The sequence below is a fragment of the Perca fluviatilis genome, chromosome 12 (assembly GCF_010015445.1).
Source record: "Perca fluviatilis chromosome 12, GENO_Pfluv_1.0, whole genome shotgun sequence".
NCBI classification, from domain to species: Eukaryota; Metazoa; Chordata; class Actinopteri; order Perciformes; family Percidae; genus Perca; species Perca fluviatilis.
Genome location: NC_053123.1, coordinates 22,699,934 through 22,716,997, shown reverse-complemented (window position 1 = coordinate 22,716,997; position 17,064 = coordinate 22,699,934). Strand labels below are relative to the sequence as shown.

The 17,064-nt window shown below is 41.1% G+C and overlaps 1 protein-coding gene across 20 annotated transcripts in view; it reads right to left on the bottom strand.

Moving 5' to 3' along the window:
• Window positions 1-17,064, bottom strand: part of mycbp2 (MYC binding protein 2) — a 62,118-nt gene that overhangs the window by 13,426 nt on the left and 31,628 nt on the right. For 5 of the 20 annotated variants that reach the window (XM_039817880.1, XM_039817881.1, XM_039817884.1 and 2 more), the window contains 22 exons: window positions 16,879-17,057; window positions 16,643-16,785; window positions 16,420-16,520; window positions 16,102-16,320; window positions 15,764-15,986; window positions 14,604-14,722; window positions 14,336-14,423; window positions 14,105-14,154; window positions 13,812-13,984; window positions 13,451-13,595; window positions 13,122-13,328; window positions 12,552-12,607; window positions 12,343-12,458; window positions 11,744-11,841; window positions 10,457-10,573; window positions 9,648-9,788; window positions 8,268-8,345; window positions 6,627-6,851; window positions 5,391-5,523; window positions 5,182-5,307; window positions 1,664-1,861; window positions 58-162 (listed from right to left, as the gene is read on the bottom strand). In XM_039817880.1, coding sequence (XP_039673814.1) covers window positions 58-162; window positions 1,664-1,861; window positions 5,182-5,307; window positions 5,391-5,523; window positions 6,627-6,851; window positions 8,268-8,345; window positions 9,648-9,788; window positions 10,457-10,573; window positions 11,744-11,841; window positions 12,343-12,458; window positions 12,552-12,607; window positions 13,122-13,328; window positions 13,451-13,595; window positions 13,812-13,984; window positions 14,105-14,154; window positions 14,336-14,423; window positions 14,604-14,722; window positions 15,764-15,986; window positions 16,102-16,320; window positions 16,420-16,520; window positions 16,643-16,785; window positions 16,879-17,057 — 3,040 coding nt within the window. The remainder of the gene's footprint in view (window positions 1-57; window positions 163-1,663; window positions 1,862-5,181; window positions 5,308-5,390; window positions 5,524-6,626; window positions 6,852-8,267; window positions 8,346-9,647; window positions 9,789-10,456; window positions 10,574-11,743; window positions 11,842-12,342; window positions 12,459-12,551; window positions 12,608-13,121; window positions 13,329-13,450; window positions 13,596-13,811; window positions 13,985-14,104; window positions 14,155-14,335; window positions 14,424-14,603; window positions 14,723-15,763; window positions 15,987-16,101; window positions 16,321-16,419; window positions 16,521-16,642; window positions 16,786-16,878; window positions 17,058-17,064) is intronic. The other 15 variants (XM_039817885.1, XM_039817898.1, XM_039817895.1 and 12 more) reach the window with 13 other exon arrangements.

Genomic DNA, 17,064 nt, shown 5'->3' with positions numbered 1-17,064 from the left:
GGTTCCTACCCACCCTCTGTTCAGTCTGAGGGAAGCATGCATGCTGTGATTACCCACCCTTTTGCCTTAGAGCGAGAGATGAGAGAGCAGTACCATGCCCAGCCACGGACACATTGCTTTTGTGCACACGCTCGCGAGAAGCAAGGCGGCGTGATGAACCATCTACAGCGGAAAACAGTGGAGCAGGTAAACAAACAAGGCATGGAACGCAAGGGGGCCACCACAGAGAGAAAGAAAGAAAGCACAAAGAGGCAATGGGGTCAAGTTGAGAAGGTGAAATAGAAAGAGGCAAAAGGACAAGTTAAAGTGACAACAGATAAGTAGAGAAACATGAGGAGAGAAACACTTATAGAAGAGGAAAAGAGAAATTACAGAGCCCTGGAGGTGTCATGGAAAAAAAAAAAACTATGCCGTGCACACAATTTAGTAATTTGTACTCTCAATTTAATATCATGTATATTGCCCTTTTTTCAGCATTCAGTCAGTTGGAAGTTTAAAGAAGATGACAAAGAAAACATGTACGAAGTGCTCCACAGCGGTGAAGATGAGTTTCTATGAAGATCCTCAGTAGATCAAGTTTTTACAGCAAAAGAGTCCGTTATCCTGTAAAACAGGTTTAAAACCAAGTTCCTACGTTTTTCCACATATCTCCAAGATCAAATTAAAACCGTAAATCCATTGAAGTGATCCATAATGAGTGTGAAGGGTACATGCACCACAAGACTGAGGGCATGAAGGTGATAAGTTACCTGTATGCTAAATTAAGAGCACAATTTATTAATTTATGCACAATGTTTTTGCAAGACACCACCCGGGCTCCATGAGAAATAGACAGCCAGGTTAAAAAATAACTAAAGATTACCAAAAGTAGAGAGAAAGTAGCAATACAGAAGAAACGACCGACAGGGAGAAAGAGAGCTACACAGGCTGAAGAAGTTAAACAGATATTGGATCCTGTTCTAAGATAATCTAATTTAAATTGTGGTATTTTGTATTTGAATTATCCATTGAAAGTACAAGCTACTATATTAGTATGGGTTATATGTAATATTACTTACTGTGTATTAATAACTTGGCTGTTTTGTTGCTGTTTTAGGAGACTATTGTAGACTGTAAACAAACAACTATTAAGACTATGGTTGTTTACATTTGCAGTGAAGCCCTGGGCTGGTTGAAGCAGAAAATGAAACAAGTTGTTAATCAAGGATGAAAGATGCAGATCGGAAATTAAAGCAGCGCAGCAAATGATGAGGAAAAGAAGAAAAAGCTGACTTAACAAGAGTGCAAGCAGAAAAATAAGCAACTTGGCCTATTAGTTCAGCAAATGGCAAAAATATCCTTTTTAACAAACGTTAGTCCAGTATTTAAGTTTGAAATCTGTTTTCAAAAACAAGTGAAAATACCTGTCAATGCATGAAGGCAGTGTCACCTTATTTGTTTTTTATAAACAAGATTGAAACATTAAATAATAGACACGTTGGCTTGTTAGGGATATTTCTGCAATGTAGAACATAACTGCACTATTATGTGTCACACATCGCTGCTGCCCTCCCTAGAAAATACATAAAATAGAATGAGGAACAAATCAGGAAAACTAAAAGCTGGGAGGAAAAGGATCAACACCTGTGCAAGCAAGTGCTGTCAGAAAGCAGGACAGACTTACTCAGAAGCTGTGGTTGTGGCTGAGACAGTTGGGAGGGGGATTGTCCAAACACAAATGGGCTGTGGACAAGAGAGGAGGAGGAGGAAGAGGAGGAGGAGGAGGGAGGAGGTTGCGTGGCTTGCTCAAATACGGAGGAGGGAGCTGCTGAGAGGAGGGGCCCAGACTGAATGGAATTCAGTATGCCACTCAACCGGTCACCTGCAAACATGGAGACAGAGGATGGGGAAAAACTACAGCTTATACTATGGTTTGAGGTTTCCAAAGGGGGGATGAGGATCATTCAGAGTTTATATACTATCAGTCATTCAGCCATGTCCCACGACGCATGTGCGAAATGGGAGGAGCTGCCAGGGTCCCAGAAGTAAAAGTCCTATTTGTTTTCTGTAAAGACAATGCAAGAGGATTGGCAGGAGCAATTCCAAGGCTTGGACGGGCATCCAAAAGGTGAGCAACTGGGTCAAGAAGCGTCTAGTCCTACTGTATGATTAAAAAGTCGAAAGGTACAAGCCCAGGCAGATAAAACATAAGGAGAAAAGTGAACTACAACTCCCAAGAAACATTTGCAAATTACGTTTGCAGCCAAGTTCAAATGCTGTTTAATGTGCCGCAGCTGAGCAGCTAATTAGCTAATTAGCTAATTAGCTATATAGCCTGAGCAGTGCACTTTTCCGCGGTGAATGTTTGGTGGCTCGTTCGACAAGCTAAGGTGCAGAACAAGACGTGTGTTGGTAAATTAGTAACACTAATGTTACTGCTTCATGCAAGATTTGATTGGCTGTATCGAAATAAGGTCTCCACTTATGTAGACTAATACCTAATGGTATTTTGTCAAATTCATGTAAATCTAGGGGGCGCAATCCTGAAACCAAAAAATATAATATCCAAGTGTCTCCTTTTCTCAAATGAGAACGCAGGAGGTGATTCACAGATCAGATATGTATGCTGTAGCAGCCAAAAAAAATCAATTAACATAAACCTATACTACTGATATTATCCAGAGAACTCTTGTGTTTCTATATTGCAGAGCATTTATGATATCATTAACAGAAAACTACAAAAAAAAACTGCTTCCAGAACCAGCAGCTCCTTCCATTTCGCAACTGTATTTGGGGAAAGGATATATTGAGGGAGGGACAGAAATGGTTCTCTTCTCGTGTATTCATTTCAAGCATCACTCCTCGAAAAGAAAGCCTGTGCGTCTTCATCAGAAGTTTAAAAAAAAACGTGCTGGGAGAAATTGGACCTCTCTCCAATGTATATTGAGCTGACACTGCATCAGTAATCATTCAAAAACTCTTGACACAACTGACTAGTTGTCAACCAGATAAAAAACCCAGTCACTGTCTCGTTTTTGAGCATAGACTCTAACAAATATTGACAGAGTCTGAAATGTAGGTTTCTGAAGAGACATTTTGAAGTCTGGAGTTTAAATCCGTTGCCATTTCATCAATTGTTGGAGCCAGAAACGAGAAGCTGCCTGGGTAAAGCCGAGATGGTGAAATCTACCACCATGGCTGAATATTAAAAGCCTGAGAGACCTGTCAGTAAGGTTGCTCTCCCACTTGCTCGAAGAGCTTTGCCAGAGGCTGGCCCATCAAGCGGACCAGTCTGAAAGTGATCCATTTATAATGCTGCCTCACAGCATGACTGATCCATCACACAGGTGGCTAGTGATTCAAACCTTCCATCAGATGGATCAGCAGGAGCGATCACCTTGACCTAGAACTGCAAAGGCCTGCAGCCTCCTAAGGGCTTGCACAAACATTCAACTTGTTGTGGTAGCTTGCCGTTTAGAGGGCGTTCCTATTCAGGTCCCACAAACGTTGTGAGGTTTCAAAATGGCACAGCACTATTTTTGGCTAATTCTGTATTGAGTGTGGGGTTTACACTCAAAAGACAGCTCGTCTCCAAAATGGAATAGAATGGAGTCTATTCCATTTAACTAATTTACACTTTGCCAATTTATGCATTCTGGGGCAGATTGGTCACATGTCATCAAAAGCCAAGCGTGAATGCAACCAAGAAGCATGATACATATTGCCATCAGATTGCTCAAAACACCTCAGAAAAAAAGGTGATGTTGAGTAGAAGAAATGTTGAAAATGCATCCATCCCTCCATGTAGCCACATGACGTTGCCACATAGCCAAAGTGACGCTGAAATTGGTCATCTTTTGACTTATCATATTAAAGCAACAGATACATTTGCAATCATACAGAAGTCTTAAAAGCATGTTAGCGTTCTGTGTAGCAAACAGATCCCAGGTGCATTTCCATCACCCTATGGATTGGAGTAAGGCCTACACAGCTTTGTATTTAGCACAGTAAAAGAACATTAGAGGCAATCAGACTTGTGATCTGCCCAACAAAGACACATATGTGGCCAAGTGTAAAATTGCATCTGGCTTTTATCCAGACACTTGAAATAACAAGTGTGAATGGAGCCTTTATTCTACAGCATTAAACATTAAAATAACTTTGTATTAATTGAATAACCATGGTTCTCTGATTGGTATGGCTAAGTGTTTCAACAGGTAAGCCTCCTTTTTCAAGCAGTGAGGAAGAGGTAAGCCGTTTGAAAGACAATTGACACAGCGTCAGCATGATATTCAGGCAGAAAGATACACAGACACGTTTGGGGCCAGCCAATCTTTGATGGTGTAGCAGAACTGATGAGTTCATACAGGTGATGTTTTCAGTATTCAACTATATTCTTAAGAAAACAAGGATTATATAAATGATCAAATGTTTTCTAAGTGACTAAATTAAGGCGAGAAAGGGTAAAGAGTGAAATCACAGACACGTGTTCAGGGCCAGTTATCTGTGTTGGGCTAGCCCACATTGCCCAACTAAAGAGAGCCCAGAGTAGTCAAAATGAAAATAAGCACACTGACTGGCCCATGCACACAGACAAAGACATATGCCCAACATCGCAGAGATGTTAGGCATGAAATTACAACAGTGAACAAAATAAAAAGCATGCATAAATAAAAAGAGATGATAGATTAGTGATTGATGGCACCTATTTTAAAGAGATTGACTGACCCATACTGGATCACATATACCTTGTGGATGTGCGGCTATAAACTGTGGAGGTCAAGTGACTTTTAGTTCCCTCTTGTTTTGAATAAAAGAGGAAATCGGACTTGCTGTTATATTGTTTATATCACTAAAGGTGGCGAAAGTGTCTACATTCCTACAACTAAAATGGAGTAATGTATTAAACAACTTACGAGAAAAGTCTCAAAGCATAGGGAGAAGTCAGATAGAGAGTATCTTAAAATAAAGCAGGGGAAAATAAAGAAGGGTGCAGAGTGAAGTCAGAGGTGAGGTATACATCAGTAATGACAAAACATCACTCAAAACATTTTAATACACCCTGAGGACTCAGAAACGTAACTCTGACGTGAATGATTAGCATAAAGCAAAGTGGATGTTGAAAGCAAAGTGATATGCAGATTAAGGATGTTCTAGAAAGTTTGTCTTTGAAAAACCTACTCTACATCAAGTTGACCTCACCTTTGTTGTTGGAGATGCCATAGTCAAAGCCCTGTGCTCCATTTGAAGTTGTGGCTCTGTTGAAGGCCTGCACAGAGAAGGGGCTGGGTGGTGGGGTCTGGGCCCCGTGCTCAAGCAGTGCTTGTTCTATAAAGCAGATTAAATTATGTTATGTTATAACTGATCACATTTTGAGGTTCAAAAGTTTTTCCCCATTGAGTGTGCCTTACCTTCGTCGTGGCGAAGGTACTGATTTCCACCACGGTCTCTGGCCAATGACCAGGCCTCTCCTTCATCACTCTCACAGAACTCCACTACACTGTTCTTATCCAGCTGTACCCAGGTACCCTCTGAGTTGACCACCTGATACACAAACAACACTCTTTATCCATACTCACACTCCACACACACACACACACACACACACACACACACACACACACACACACACTGAACACTTTGTCACTCACACAGCACATTCACACTCTTTGTCAACCCTCATCAAAAAAAAGTCATAGCCCTTTTCCATATCAACCCCAGAACATCCATGTTATTACTGCACAGGCAAAACCATGACAGAACCTCTACTACAGTAGATCATTAACATGCAAACATTCAATTTATCTGATTGACACATACAAAATCCACAGCAGTAGATTACATGAATTTGATTTTGTGTATCAGCAGACACTGCGTGACAAAACTGATGTAAGCTAAAATTTTAAAAATAAAACTTACTCTAAGAAAGGGGAAGCTTATTGAAAGGTAAATGCATGAGGTTGTTTTTTCTCAATTCCCTGAAATATTATCATTTTGGAAAAACAGACAGATGGAAGTATTAGTATGTGCAGGCTACACCTCTCAGATCTCAGACAGGGCATTCCAGTACAGGCTCAAAGAGGAAACTATTGAACAGCATGACACACCACAGCAGCCAATGACAGGTCATATCCAAAAGACGGAAGGCTCCACTCATCGCTACGCCAAAGACAATTTAGAGAGTTCAAAGTACCAAAGTTATTGACAGGATTGTTAAAAGTGCAAGAAAGATGCAGGCAAGGCACAGAAAGGCTCCAGCATTTTGTGATCAGACTTCCACTGAGAAGTCTCGAGGCAGCTGAATATGACACCCTGAAACGGCAATGGATTTATAGACAAACTGAAATTAGTAAATCAGTAAGCATGCGGAAATGTTGCAGCCGCAGGAGTTGAAAAGACCTCGAGTGGAAAGATACACAACACACACCCAGAAGCACCTGATGTATTCCCCTTAGAAAGAGAGATTGCATTCTTTACATTCAAAATCAATTCAGTTTAGGAAAAAGAGGGAACTCTAATTTCTGAGAATTAAGGCCAAAATCTACCAACATTAGCTATATTACATTACGTGATTTTAACAGACTGATGTATTCACCTCTAGCCACAAAAAAAAAAAACACATTGCATTATTTGGGGTGAGTGCGTACCTCGCCTATGGCCTTGACCTTGTTGCCAAGAACTAACATTCCAATGGGGATACCCCTAAGGTTTGGGCAGCTTCTGATGTTGTGACCAGAGGGGCCGGTCTTCACTACCTTATAAAGCCCCGGGCCGCCGCCCTGCCCTGCCCTGTTCTGCACCCGAATGGGGGCCTCTTGGGAAGGGCAGCTGCTCACCTCCTTTACGTTCTCCTCCGATTGGCCCCTGACCTCCTGTAAGAGGTAAGAGCATGGATTAGAGCCAAAGTACAGTAACACAACAACAGGCTCAAAAATGTAAACGTCCAGGACAAGGTTCAGACAACTAAGTCCTGAAATATTATGGTGAAGAGTCACTGTTAGCAGTGTAACAGGGAAAGAGCTGTATGCACAGCTATAAATATGTCACCTGGACATGTGCAAGGCCTTTAAGCAATAGGCATTTTGGGAATCATTTGCTTTCATGCTAAACGTTATATAAGAAGACTTTTCACATCACTCTCATATCTGTCCATTAAATACGTATGAAGCTACAGCTAGCAGTGTAAAAACGACAAGTTGCCGTTTTACAAGGGGGTCGTGGTGGGACTTTTTCTTGGCAGGGCATTCCATAAGTTCCTGGAATTGTCTTGTTCCTGTTCCCGGCAAATAAGTAGTCGAGCACATAAACCCCATAAAAACACAACCTTCAGTGTTTGTATGGATTAAACAAACAAAATATACTATATATTAATTAATTAACTTTAGAGGTAGGTTTCTGGTCTCTATGCAAAGCCAAGCAAACAGGCTGCTAGCTGTAGCTTTATATTTACAGTACCGACATGAGAGTGTTTCTCGATCGTCTCATCCAAGTCTCGGCAGAAAGCAAATAAGCATATTTCCCAAAATGTCAAACTATTTCAAAATGTCATAACTACTTTGAGGGGTTGCGTCATGCTCAGAAGAGATACTCTTGTTTTACAATTACTAGATATAACATGACATGGACAACTGCAAACCTATACAGACTTCCATCCTCAACAGCATTAGTGATATTCCAAAGCTGCATTTTTTCCCCCATATTTCAAAAATACATTTCTGTATATACATTTTAAGCTTCAATATAATTGAAGATCCAAATACTCGCAGTAGATGAAACATAAGAATTCAACACGCCATTCAACATTGTAGTGATGCAGTTAAATGGCCAACAGACAATATATATATATATATATATATATATATATATATATATATATATATATATATATATATATATATAATATTTTTGTACAGTCTAAAGGGTGGCATGCTATGGCACACAAGGGTAAAGGACTATGCCTTTCAAACAAGACCTCATGCAACAGACTGGACATTAGTATCTTCAACCCCATGCAACATACAAGCTTGAACAGTAATAATTAAAAAATCCCAAATGTGATCACTGCAGAGTCTATTGGACAGTAGCCACTGACATATTGGTTCGTCACTGTATTGTCCAAATTCAACAAAACAGACAACCATGCAACTGTGGTTTGACATCTTATGCCGGATTGCAAAACTGTGGGAAGACTACAAAGTCACAAGGGGTTCAAGAGGACAAGTAGAGTGACAGATAGATGATAAGCTATGGGGCAGTCAAGCTATTTATCCCTCCTTCATACAACTCACCTGTGGCGGGAATATAGTTAAGGGAGTCCACGACAAAAAGCCGATATCTCTGACTCCTTGGCTAGCGTTAAAGACATTCTGAGCAACACATCGGAGACAGTCAAGAAACAGTAGATGACCCATGAAAGGAGAGAAAACAGGTTGGGGGAAGGCGCTCATGTATTTTTTTGGAAGAAATATATAATTTTTCGGCTAGGCTCCTCTGGAGTTCCGCATCAGAGGTTATTTGAGAAGGTGAAGAAGAGACAACAGAATCTGATAGGCCAGTTATTGAAATCGTGGAGCACTGATAAAAGGGGCTAAGAGGAATTGCCTGTCAAATGTTTGAACACTTTACAATAAGTGTAAGCTCAAATGCATTAAAAATAAATAAATACAAAACCAGTTGCAGGGGCAAAAAAATAATTGAAAGTTCACTCCAAACACCACATGGTCATTATTTCCAAATCCATGACCAAATGAAATACATGTATAAAGAAGAAACTTCCAAAAAAATTCCCCACTTGGATGATGTAGTGTGTCATGCTGTTCAGACAGAAACCTTACACGGAAGCATTCTAGCACCTAAAGCATCCCAATGCAAAGGTGGAATTGTAGAGCAGTAGAGGTACCATTTCTCATTGAAACTTTTTTGTGGACCAGTGATTGCTTCATGACAGAAAACCACCTGGATGTTAACATCTTACAGATACTTTCCCTGTTACTGCAATATTCATGTCTTAAATTATACCCAGTCACATTCCTTTTTTTGATTTTGTAGCATATTATGGAGTTTTTTGTGGCATGAAGCAAAATGTGAGAGAAACCCTTAGTATCACATGCTGTGGTGTGTGAGTGTTTATGAATTGTGAGTGAGATACAATGAGGAAAAGAAGACTGAACAGTGCAGACTAACCAACTTCACCACAGGATGAAATTGTTCCTTTACTATCTTTTTCCTTGTCTGTCAATTCCTGCATTGGGGTTCACTTCAATGAACCAACCATATACAGTATACTGCCTAAGCATGTGAGCATTTAAAAAGTGCTGTGTCTAACTAAACACGCCATGGTCACTTAATGGTGAACATTTTGCCTTTAAACATGAGTTAATGCATGCTTGCTCCCAGCTGCTGTGTCTTTGTACAGTGTGTTAGTGAAAGTTTCATACTCAGTCTTTTTCATGCAAGAGAACACCGTAAAAGTTATACTCTGATGAAGCTCTCAATTTACCATGCTTCGAGTACATTTGGGGAGAGGGTGCCGTACACTAGAATCCTTGAAAAACCATTATTGCCAAACAATAATGATGATCTCTGCGCTTTTCCCCAAATGAACAGCACAGGAGCCTTTGTCATTATTAAACTGGGACAGACTGCTCAGCAGGCCTTCTTCTACTTACGTCGGCTGGGACCAGAAGGCTCCTACCCAGGTGCTGGTTAAAAGAGAGGCACCAGGCTTCAGTGTACCCATTCATGCTGGGAACATACTTCTTTACTGTTTCATCATTGAGCCTGAGCCAAACACCATCATCATTGTGGATCTACGGGAAAACAAGCAACAGAGCAGAGCCACGCTGTCCTGTTACTATGGAAACAGGATGGGCAGCACCCACACCCCCACACACCCACACACACATCTGAGGTTGCAGGAAACTTTCAAGTCAAATCAGAGGACAGTACTGTATTGAGGTTACAGCAGGGTGCATGTAAGACATATAGGAAATGTCACTAGTGCTGTAACCAAAGGGTGGGAGTGCAGATATTGTGCAGGACTGGTGAATATGTGTTGCATTACAGTACAATCATTAAGTAAATCCTTTGAGTGCTACAGTTGTAATTTTGGATTTAAATGCATAACATCCTTTGGATTTATGGTGCAGGCGCTCAAGCATTTCATGAAGCCTCAGAGTGCCTTGCAAGAGTGTGAAGCAAATTAAAGTATAGAGCAACAAATTAACAAGCTTTGAAAGAAAGTAGTTATCATTTACAGAGGTAAAAAAAAATAAAAAATACATAAAAGCCACCAAGCAGGACTCAAAAGTACTTAAAACTAGCAATCTAGACAAAAAAATAGGATTACAATACTTATGATTCTATCCTTACTGATTTAAAGAAGAAGAAACAAGGAAATAGAATAAAAGTGGATAGTGCTCCAGCTAGTATAGTTCTATGTCATAACTTATAGTTTGCCTGGTCTAGAGTCAATTACCTCGTCAATGAAAGTGATGGTGCCATTGACATGCACTATGCCTATCTGTTCACTCTGCAGGGAGGGGTGACTACGCACACGCAGGCCTGCGCTGTCCTTGGACACAAATTTGCGGACCTGAGAGAAGCAGAAGGGAGATGGAGATTGTGAGTGGCAGGAGCAAAGAATAAAAAGACAAAAAGAAAGACAAGTGCAGCAGGAGGAGAAAGAATAGCAAGCGGAACAAGTTGACGGTGGGAGATTGCATGTATTAACCCACACAGAGCTGGCTTCCAAGTATACACATAGAAACAGCCAAAAACAGGCAAACTTTAGGAGCTCAATTTTCAGCAGCACCCATTTTAATCCACCCATTCATACTGGTGCATTGAAAACCCTGGAACACGTGTTATTTTGCTTGTTTCCCCATTGTGGATTGCAAAATCAAAATACCACAAGTTTCCCAAAATGATGATGAGCCCAACATGCCTAATATCAGTTTGATGCATCATCTGCATTTTAAGTAATTTCTAATTACTCTTTTGACTACTTTTTAAAATATGAGTAATAATCAACCACTGCAGCTTGAATAGATGACACGGCTGAGATTATGTACAGTGCCAGCAGGCACACTGTACATTTTTTGTGAGATTTTTTGCCACACAGTGACAAAAAGACACAACAAACTCACAGGGATCTGCCTTAATGCAGTATATGACTTCCTGATATTGTTAATTGCTTATTCAACAAAGTAAAGCAACATCTCACCTCACTATTATCACCTGATGAAAGAAAAGGAGGTCCAAGTCTAGTAGCCCTAGTTTAGTCTGCCAAGTCATGGTAAAAATATCTGCCTGTCTTTGCCTCACTAAATGTTTGAATTTGTTTACTAGTGTTTTTTTGGATCCCCATCACCTTGCACTGGACAGAGAGCTTACAATCAGTTTTTGTGTCTATTGCTTTTTATGGAGCAGAATTTGTTTTAGACCAGCAAACCAAAACAACGAGGTACACAGAGGTGCAAAATAAGATGTTGATTCTCAGTGCGAGTGGGCAGTACTAATAACCCTTTCACATTGAAGGGAGTTCCTTGTTTCACTGCTTATATCAAATGATTGCTTAATGCGGCTTTTAGGGTAAGAGTTAAGTTAAAGTTACAAAATGGTGTTGACAGGTATACAAGACAGGACGAATTGCTTCTGGTCTCTGGTGTATTTGATGGGTGACTGCATGCGTGTATGCATGTTACATGTGTGTTTATGTGCATGTTCATGCCCCCTGGTTGGTTAATCAAAAGAAAAAGCTCACCTTGCTAGGCTGAGGTTCAGCCTTTGGTTTGACCATCTGAGTGCCAGGTGGTATCATGCCTTTGGGAGCGTCTTTGACTTCTACCTCCAAACCAGCATCTAAAAGAAAAGATTTACATAAAAAAAGACTGTAATTGACTGTATTCGAAAAGGCTTTTTTTCAAAATATGAATTAAACCATATGCATAGCAGCTGCATTAAATGTAAATGGACTAGTTTTATATAGCGCTTTTCTAGTCTTAACGACTACTCAAAGCGCTTTTACAGCAAAGCGCTGTACTACATCGGCCACATTCATACACTGTGGCCGAGACTGACGTACAAGGTGCCACCTGCTCATCAGATAAACACTCACACACATTTACACTCGGGGTTCAGTGTCTTGCCCAAGAACACTTCGACATGGGACTGCAGGGCCAGGGATCGAACCACCAACCTTCCGATTAGCAGGCAACCACTCTACCACTGAGCCACAGCCGCCTCAAATTAGTTCTCTTGGTGGGGGTTGGTTATGGTCATCAGTGGATACCCTCTATTCACTGTGCAGGAAATAGTTCAGAGGACAGACCGGCTGCTCCAACAGACATTTACATTACATACCTATTTCAATGCCATCAATGGTGACATGGATTGTATAGAGGCCAACTGCTCCTGGAGTCCAGTTGGCGCTGTAGGTTCCGTCAGTGTTGGCACGAATCAGCATGTTCTCACTGGGTCTGTGTGGGAAATGATCAATCATCAAGATCTTTTCTTAAGAAGATTGTATCTTACTGGAAAATGTGTTTTGTTTCTGCATTAACCTCACTTACCTCTTTGGGGTGGGGGAAGCAAACCGCAGCTCTTCAAATGAGTAGTTTTCATATGCCTACAAAAGACAAAGAGCACAAGTTTTTTTTTTTTTACAGAATAGGTAACAATTTTCATGTTCCCTAAATCTAAACTATTATTAACAGGCCTATACTATTTATCTCAGTTTTTAGGAACTCTATGAATTATTTTTTAAATGAATAATTATGCCAGATTTCATTACTGGTTTTGAAACATTTCTTTCTCAATTAATGTCATTGCACAATTTTTATATTTGTCTTCATTTTATTCAGTCAATTTACCCTCCTTTTTTATCTTCTCCAATTAAAATACATTTTATATTTAGTATCTTATTTTACCTTAGAAGTGTTCAATGTAAAAATGCAAACACGAAAAACAGTAGCTATTAAAATGGCAAGCGGCTCACATGTTAATATTGCAGCTGCCATTAGTCTGTATGCATGTTCACAACAGATCTAATATCGACCAAATAGCTCCACCTTGTGGAGCACATGCAGCAAGTAGACAAGTGAGGTTGTGAGTGAGTTATGAGCCAGTTACGTGAGGCTGACCTTCATCATGGTAATAGCAATGTATCGAGCCTCTTTCACAATCATGGGCTCGTACGTGGCCTCCAGCTTGGGCATTGGCAAACCTCCAAAGGTTAGGTCAGGGCCAGAAGACGAAGGCGAGGAGCTTCCAGGTAGTCGCTGCAGCCTCTTCACATTCTCAGGGTGCATCGACTTCTTTTGGGAAACAGGTACAGCCTTAACCTCCACCTGGACATGTAAGAGATAAGAAACACAAGTCAGAGATTTGCCATTGCAGGAAAAATTATTCTATTTCAATTCTATAACATATTAACTCTTGGAAGCAGAAAAGCCTAAGTAACCATCCTGACCTTCATGTGAGGAACGTGCACCACATCTCCATACTGGTCTTTGGTCTGTACGACCACAGTAGTCGGCCATCCACAGCGTATGTCATCTTTGTTCAGGATCAGAGATGTCTTCTGGGGGTCTGCGTAGGAGTCTGGTTGCAGCCACCTGGATGGAAGAAAAGAACAAATGGAGAGAGGGTAGAACATTACTAATTTGTAATGAGGGAGTCGTCAATCAAAATGTAAATTGTAGAGTGAAAGCTAAAATAAAATTTACAACAAACACATATTTCAATACGGGAAATGCACAGGGCATATTTTTATCAGGTAACTAGAATTGACAAGAGGCAGACAAAGCTGTGCAGGCTCCACAAACATTTACCTGGCCAGACGTCCTCCACTTGAGGTCTGTACACAAGTGATGAAGTCCTCAAGGAAAGAGTGCTCATTGGTTTGGAGGTGCAGGGGCAGATTTCCCTCCAGGGCCTCCAGGATGGTGGGGGAGTGAGACAAGGCCAGGCCCTTCCCCAGGATCCCTGAGTGGGCCTTACACACCTGGGTGAGGTCAAATGAAATGAGAATCAAGGAAGGTAGAGTGCTGAAGAAATATGAACACCTTTTCACAAGACCACAATATGTCTGAAAGAATATATCGGAGTTTAAAAGATGACAGACCTGAAGAGAGGCTTCCTCAAGAATCTCAAGATCCTCCTCCAATTCATTGCCTCAAGTTAAAAAAATAAAAATAAAAATTAGAATAACAGATGAATGATTTACTCAAGATGTTATACAATATTAATTTGCTCCCAGCAGTAACATACACACAACTTGTATCAGAGTAATAGAACATTTGTTTTTTTCACAACAGCCCATCAAATTCACTCATCCCTCCAGTGTTTTCCATACCTATAGGGAGGGCCAGGTCTTTCTTCATCAGCGCTGCAGCACACACACTGCCCAGGAAGGCTAACTCTTTCTCTAGCTGGATGATACCCTGAAATGTCCAAAACGCTATGGTCAGGAAGGTTTGACAACATTTGACATTTTCTCTACCAATGCACATCACGTCATGAGATCAAACGGTTCTCAGAAACAAACGCCCATTATACAGAAAGATGAAAGACCAGACCGCTACACAAATATACGATGGAGGAATATACAAGAGTGTCTGTACCTCATCAGGACCAGGGTTGAATTCATATCCCACAGCCACACACTTGAAGCCATAAAAACAAGCTTTCTCATCTTTAACATAGTCCGAAGCTGTTTCCAGTGAGAAGAGAACTTCATTTCCTGGAAGTAGAGAGGGCAGAAAAAGAGAAGATGAAATGAGAGACAGGTGGGCAAAATTATGGGAAATCACTGGGAAACTAATGGCTGCCTAGTGTGGCAGGTGGCTCAGTGAAGCATTACTAAGGAGATTAAAGCACATATGAGAACAGTCGGAGCTGGTTAATGTTGCTCGGGAAAGGGAAGTTTGGGGTCCCCTGCTGGAGCTGCTCCCCCCGCGACCCGACACCGGATAAGCGGACGAAGATGGATGGATGGATGGATGAGAACAATTAAGATCAATGAACTAGATCTGGGTTACAAGAATAACTATTTGGAATGGTGTCACTGCTTAATCATTACTAAATCATATAACACATTTCTTCATAAATATTGGTAGTGCAGTCACAGTTTACAAATGCATGCATTGCTCCAATAAAGAATATGTGTTTGACTGTTTTACTTGCTAGGTATAGATTTAGCCTCTTAGCCTAAATGCAACTTTTGAAATGTTCTACCCTCAGTTTCCCCATTAAGGTATGTAGCACATCATCCCAGACTCTGCTGCCGATTTAAAGGCTGACTTCAGGGCAAGAAAGTTGGTTGGGCAGTACATGCTAGCTTAGCATTTTATGATCCTGTCCAGAATGTAATAAAATAAAGAGAAACAATTTATCCTTATTGCAGTTGTTGTAGACAATTTCACTGAAATGCAGGCTTTTCCTGACCTTTTTAATTAATGTTTGGGATGACCGCTTTCAATTTCAATTCTGACAAGCACTTCAAATAATAAAAGTAGTGTTACATGCAATCTTAGTGCTGATGATGATGTTAATATCAGAGAAGTGCAAACTATTTAGCTTATCACTTAATAACCAATGATGATGTTAAAAAGCATTAGCAGAAGTTGTCAAATGTAATTAAGTGGTAAATGTTAATGTCTTGATTTTAAAATGAAGAATGTATCCATTATTTTATGTGGTAAACTTTTATTATTCTACCTAACTACTGTATTTTAAATTGACTTAGCCTCACACAGTCATAATGTTTGTTGGCCTCTCCTACCTGGCAGCACTAGGACCGTGGTTGGCCAGCCTGTGGAGCCTGAAAACTTCTTGAGCTCAGTCCAGGTGTTGATGGTGTCATGGATCAAAGGTTTGCCCCCCAGGCTGGACAGGTGGAGGGTACGGCTGGGGATGAGCAGGCGTAGAACATCCTCTGGCTGTGCAGTGCCACACTGTTGATCAAACTCGATGGTGGTCCAGCGGACACAGTCTGGGAATGATACCTGAGGCAAGGTGAGACAGAGCAACATTAGTTAAGACTTAAATGATATGTGTGTCCCTTACTTTTTCAGATGTACTTTGCTTGCTCAGCAGTTAGCATGCCAAAGGATACCTTACCCTGTATTGTGTGACGCCAGCTTGTTTGTAAGGGTGGTCACTCTCAATTACTGAGTAGTGGTTTGAGGTGGTACAAGCTGACAGGCCCTGCTCAGGCTGGTTGCCAGTAGTGCTGTCTGTTGACTGGTTGGGATTGAAGGTGGGTGGGGCATACTTTTGGTTGAGGGCAGAGACAGCAGGTAACAGCTCCTGCACAAGTCCAAAGACCTCAACAGCAGCCTGGATGAGGAAGAGGATGCATTTCACCACAATGCCACATCAGAGAGAGACAATTTAAAATCAAGATGAAGAGTTTGCCATCCTGGTTTGACCTCTTACCTTAGGTACAGACGCAGCCACAGGGCCGATGTAGGCCAGGATAAGGGGCAGGAGCATGGAGAACAGGCTGGAGGAACTTAGTAGCTCAGGAATATCATCCACTGGAGAGAATAAAGGACATAGATTAAACTGAAGAGAGGCTGAACAGATATGATCCCAAATTCAATACAAGTGGCTCTACAGCAATGTTTCGTTTATACAGTTGCACGTTTGTTGTGCTTACCATCAACAGCAAAAGCTCTGTGAAGCAGGTCCTTTGCAGCTCTGACCACAGCGCTGACCACAGATAGAGCTCTGCTACAGTTCTTGTCCTCCTCATTGGCTTTGCTCAGCAGCTGAGACTGGAGATCCCCATCGTACTCACTCCTTTGGCCACAAGAAAAAAAAATCAAGTCAGAAAAAAATAAACGACAAATACTTCAGAGATGAGATATTACAAAATGCTGGCTTTGTGTTAACCTGTAGTAGAGAATCTGTGGGATCTGTCCTCTCGTCTGGTTGGTCCCATTGCTACTTAAGCTGCAGGTGCTGAAGGTGAAGGACATACCATCAGAGCACTGCACTGTGGTCATACCTCCATCCCCATTAGCTGTCCGGCTGCCGTAGTTCCGCAATCGGACGGCATACTTTACCCCCTCCTGCAAC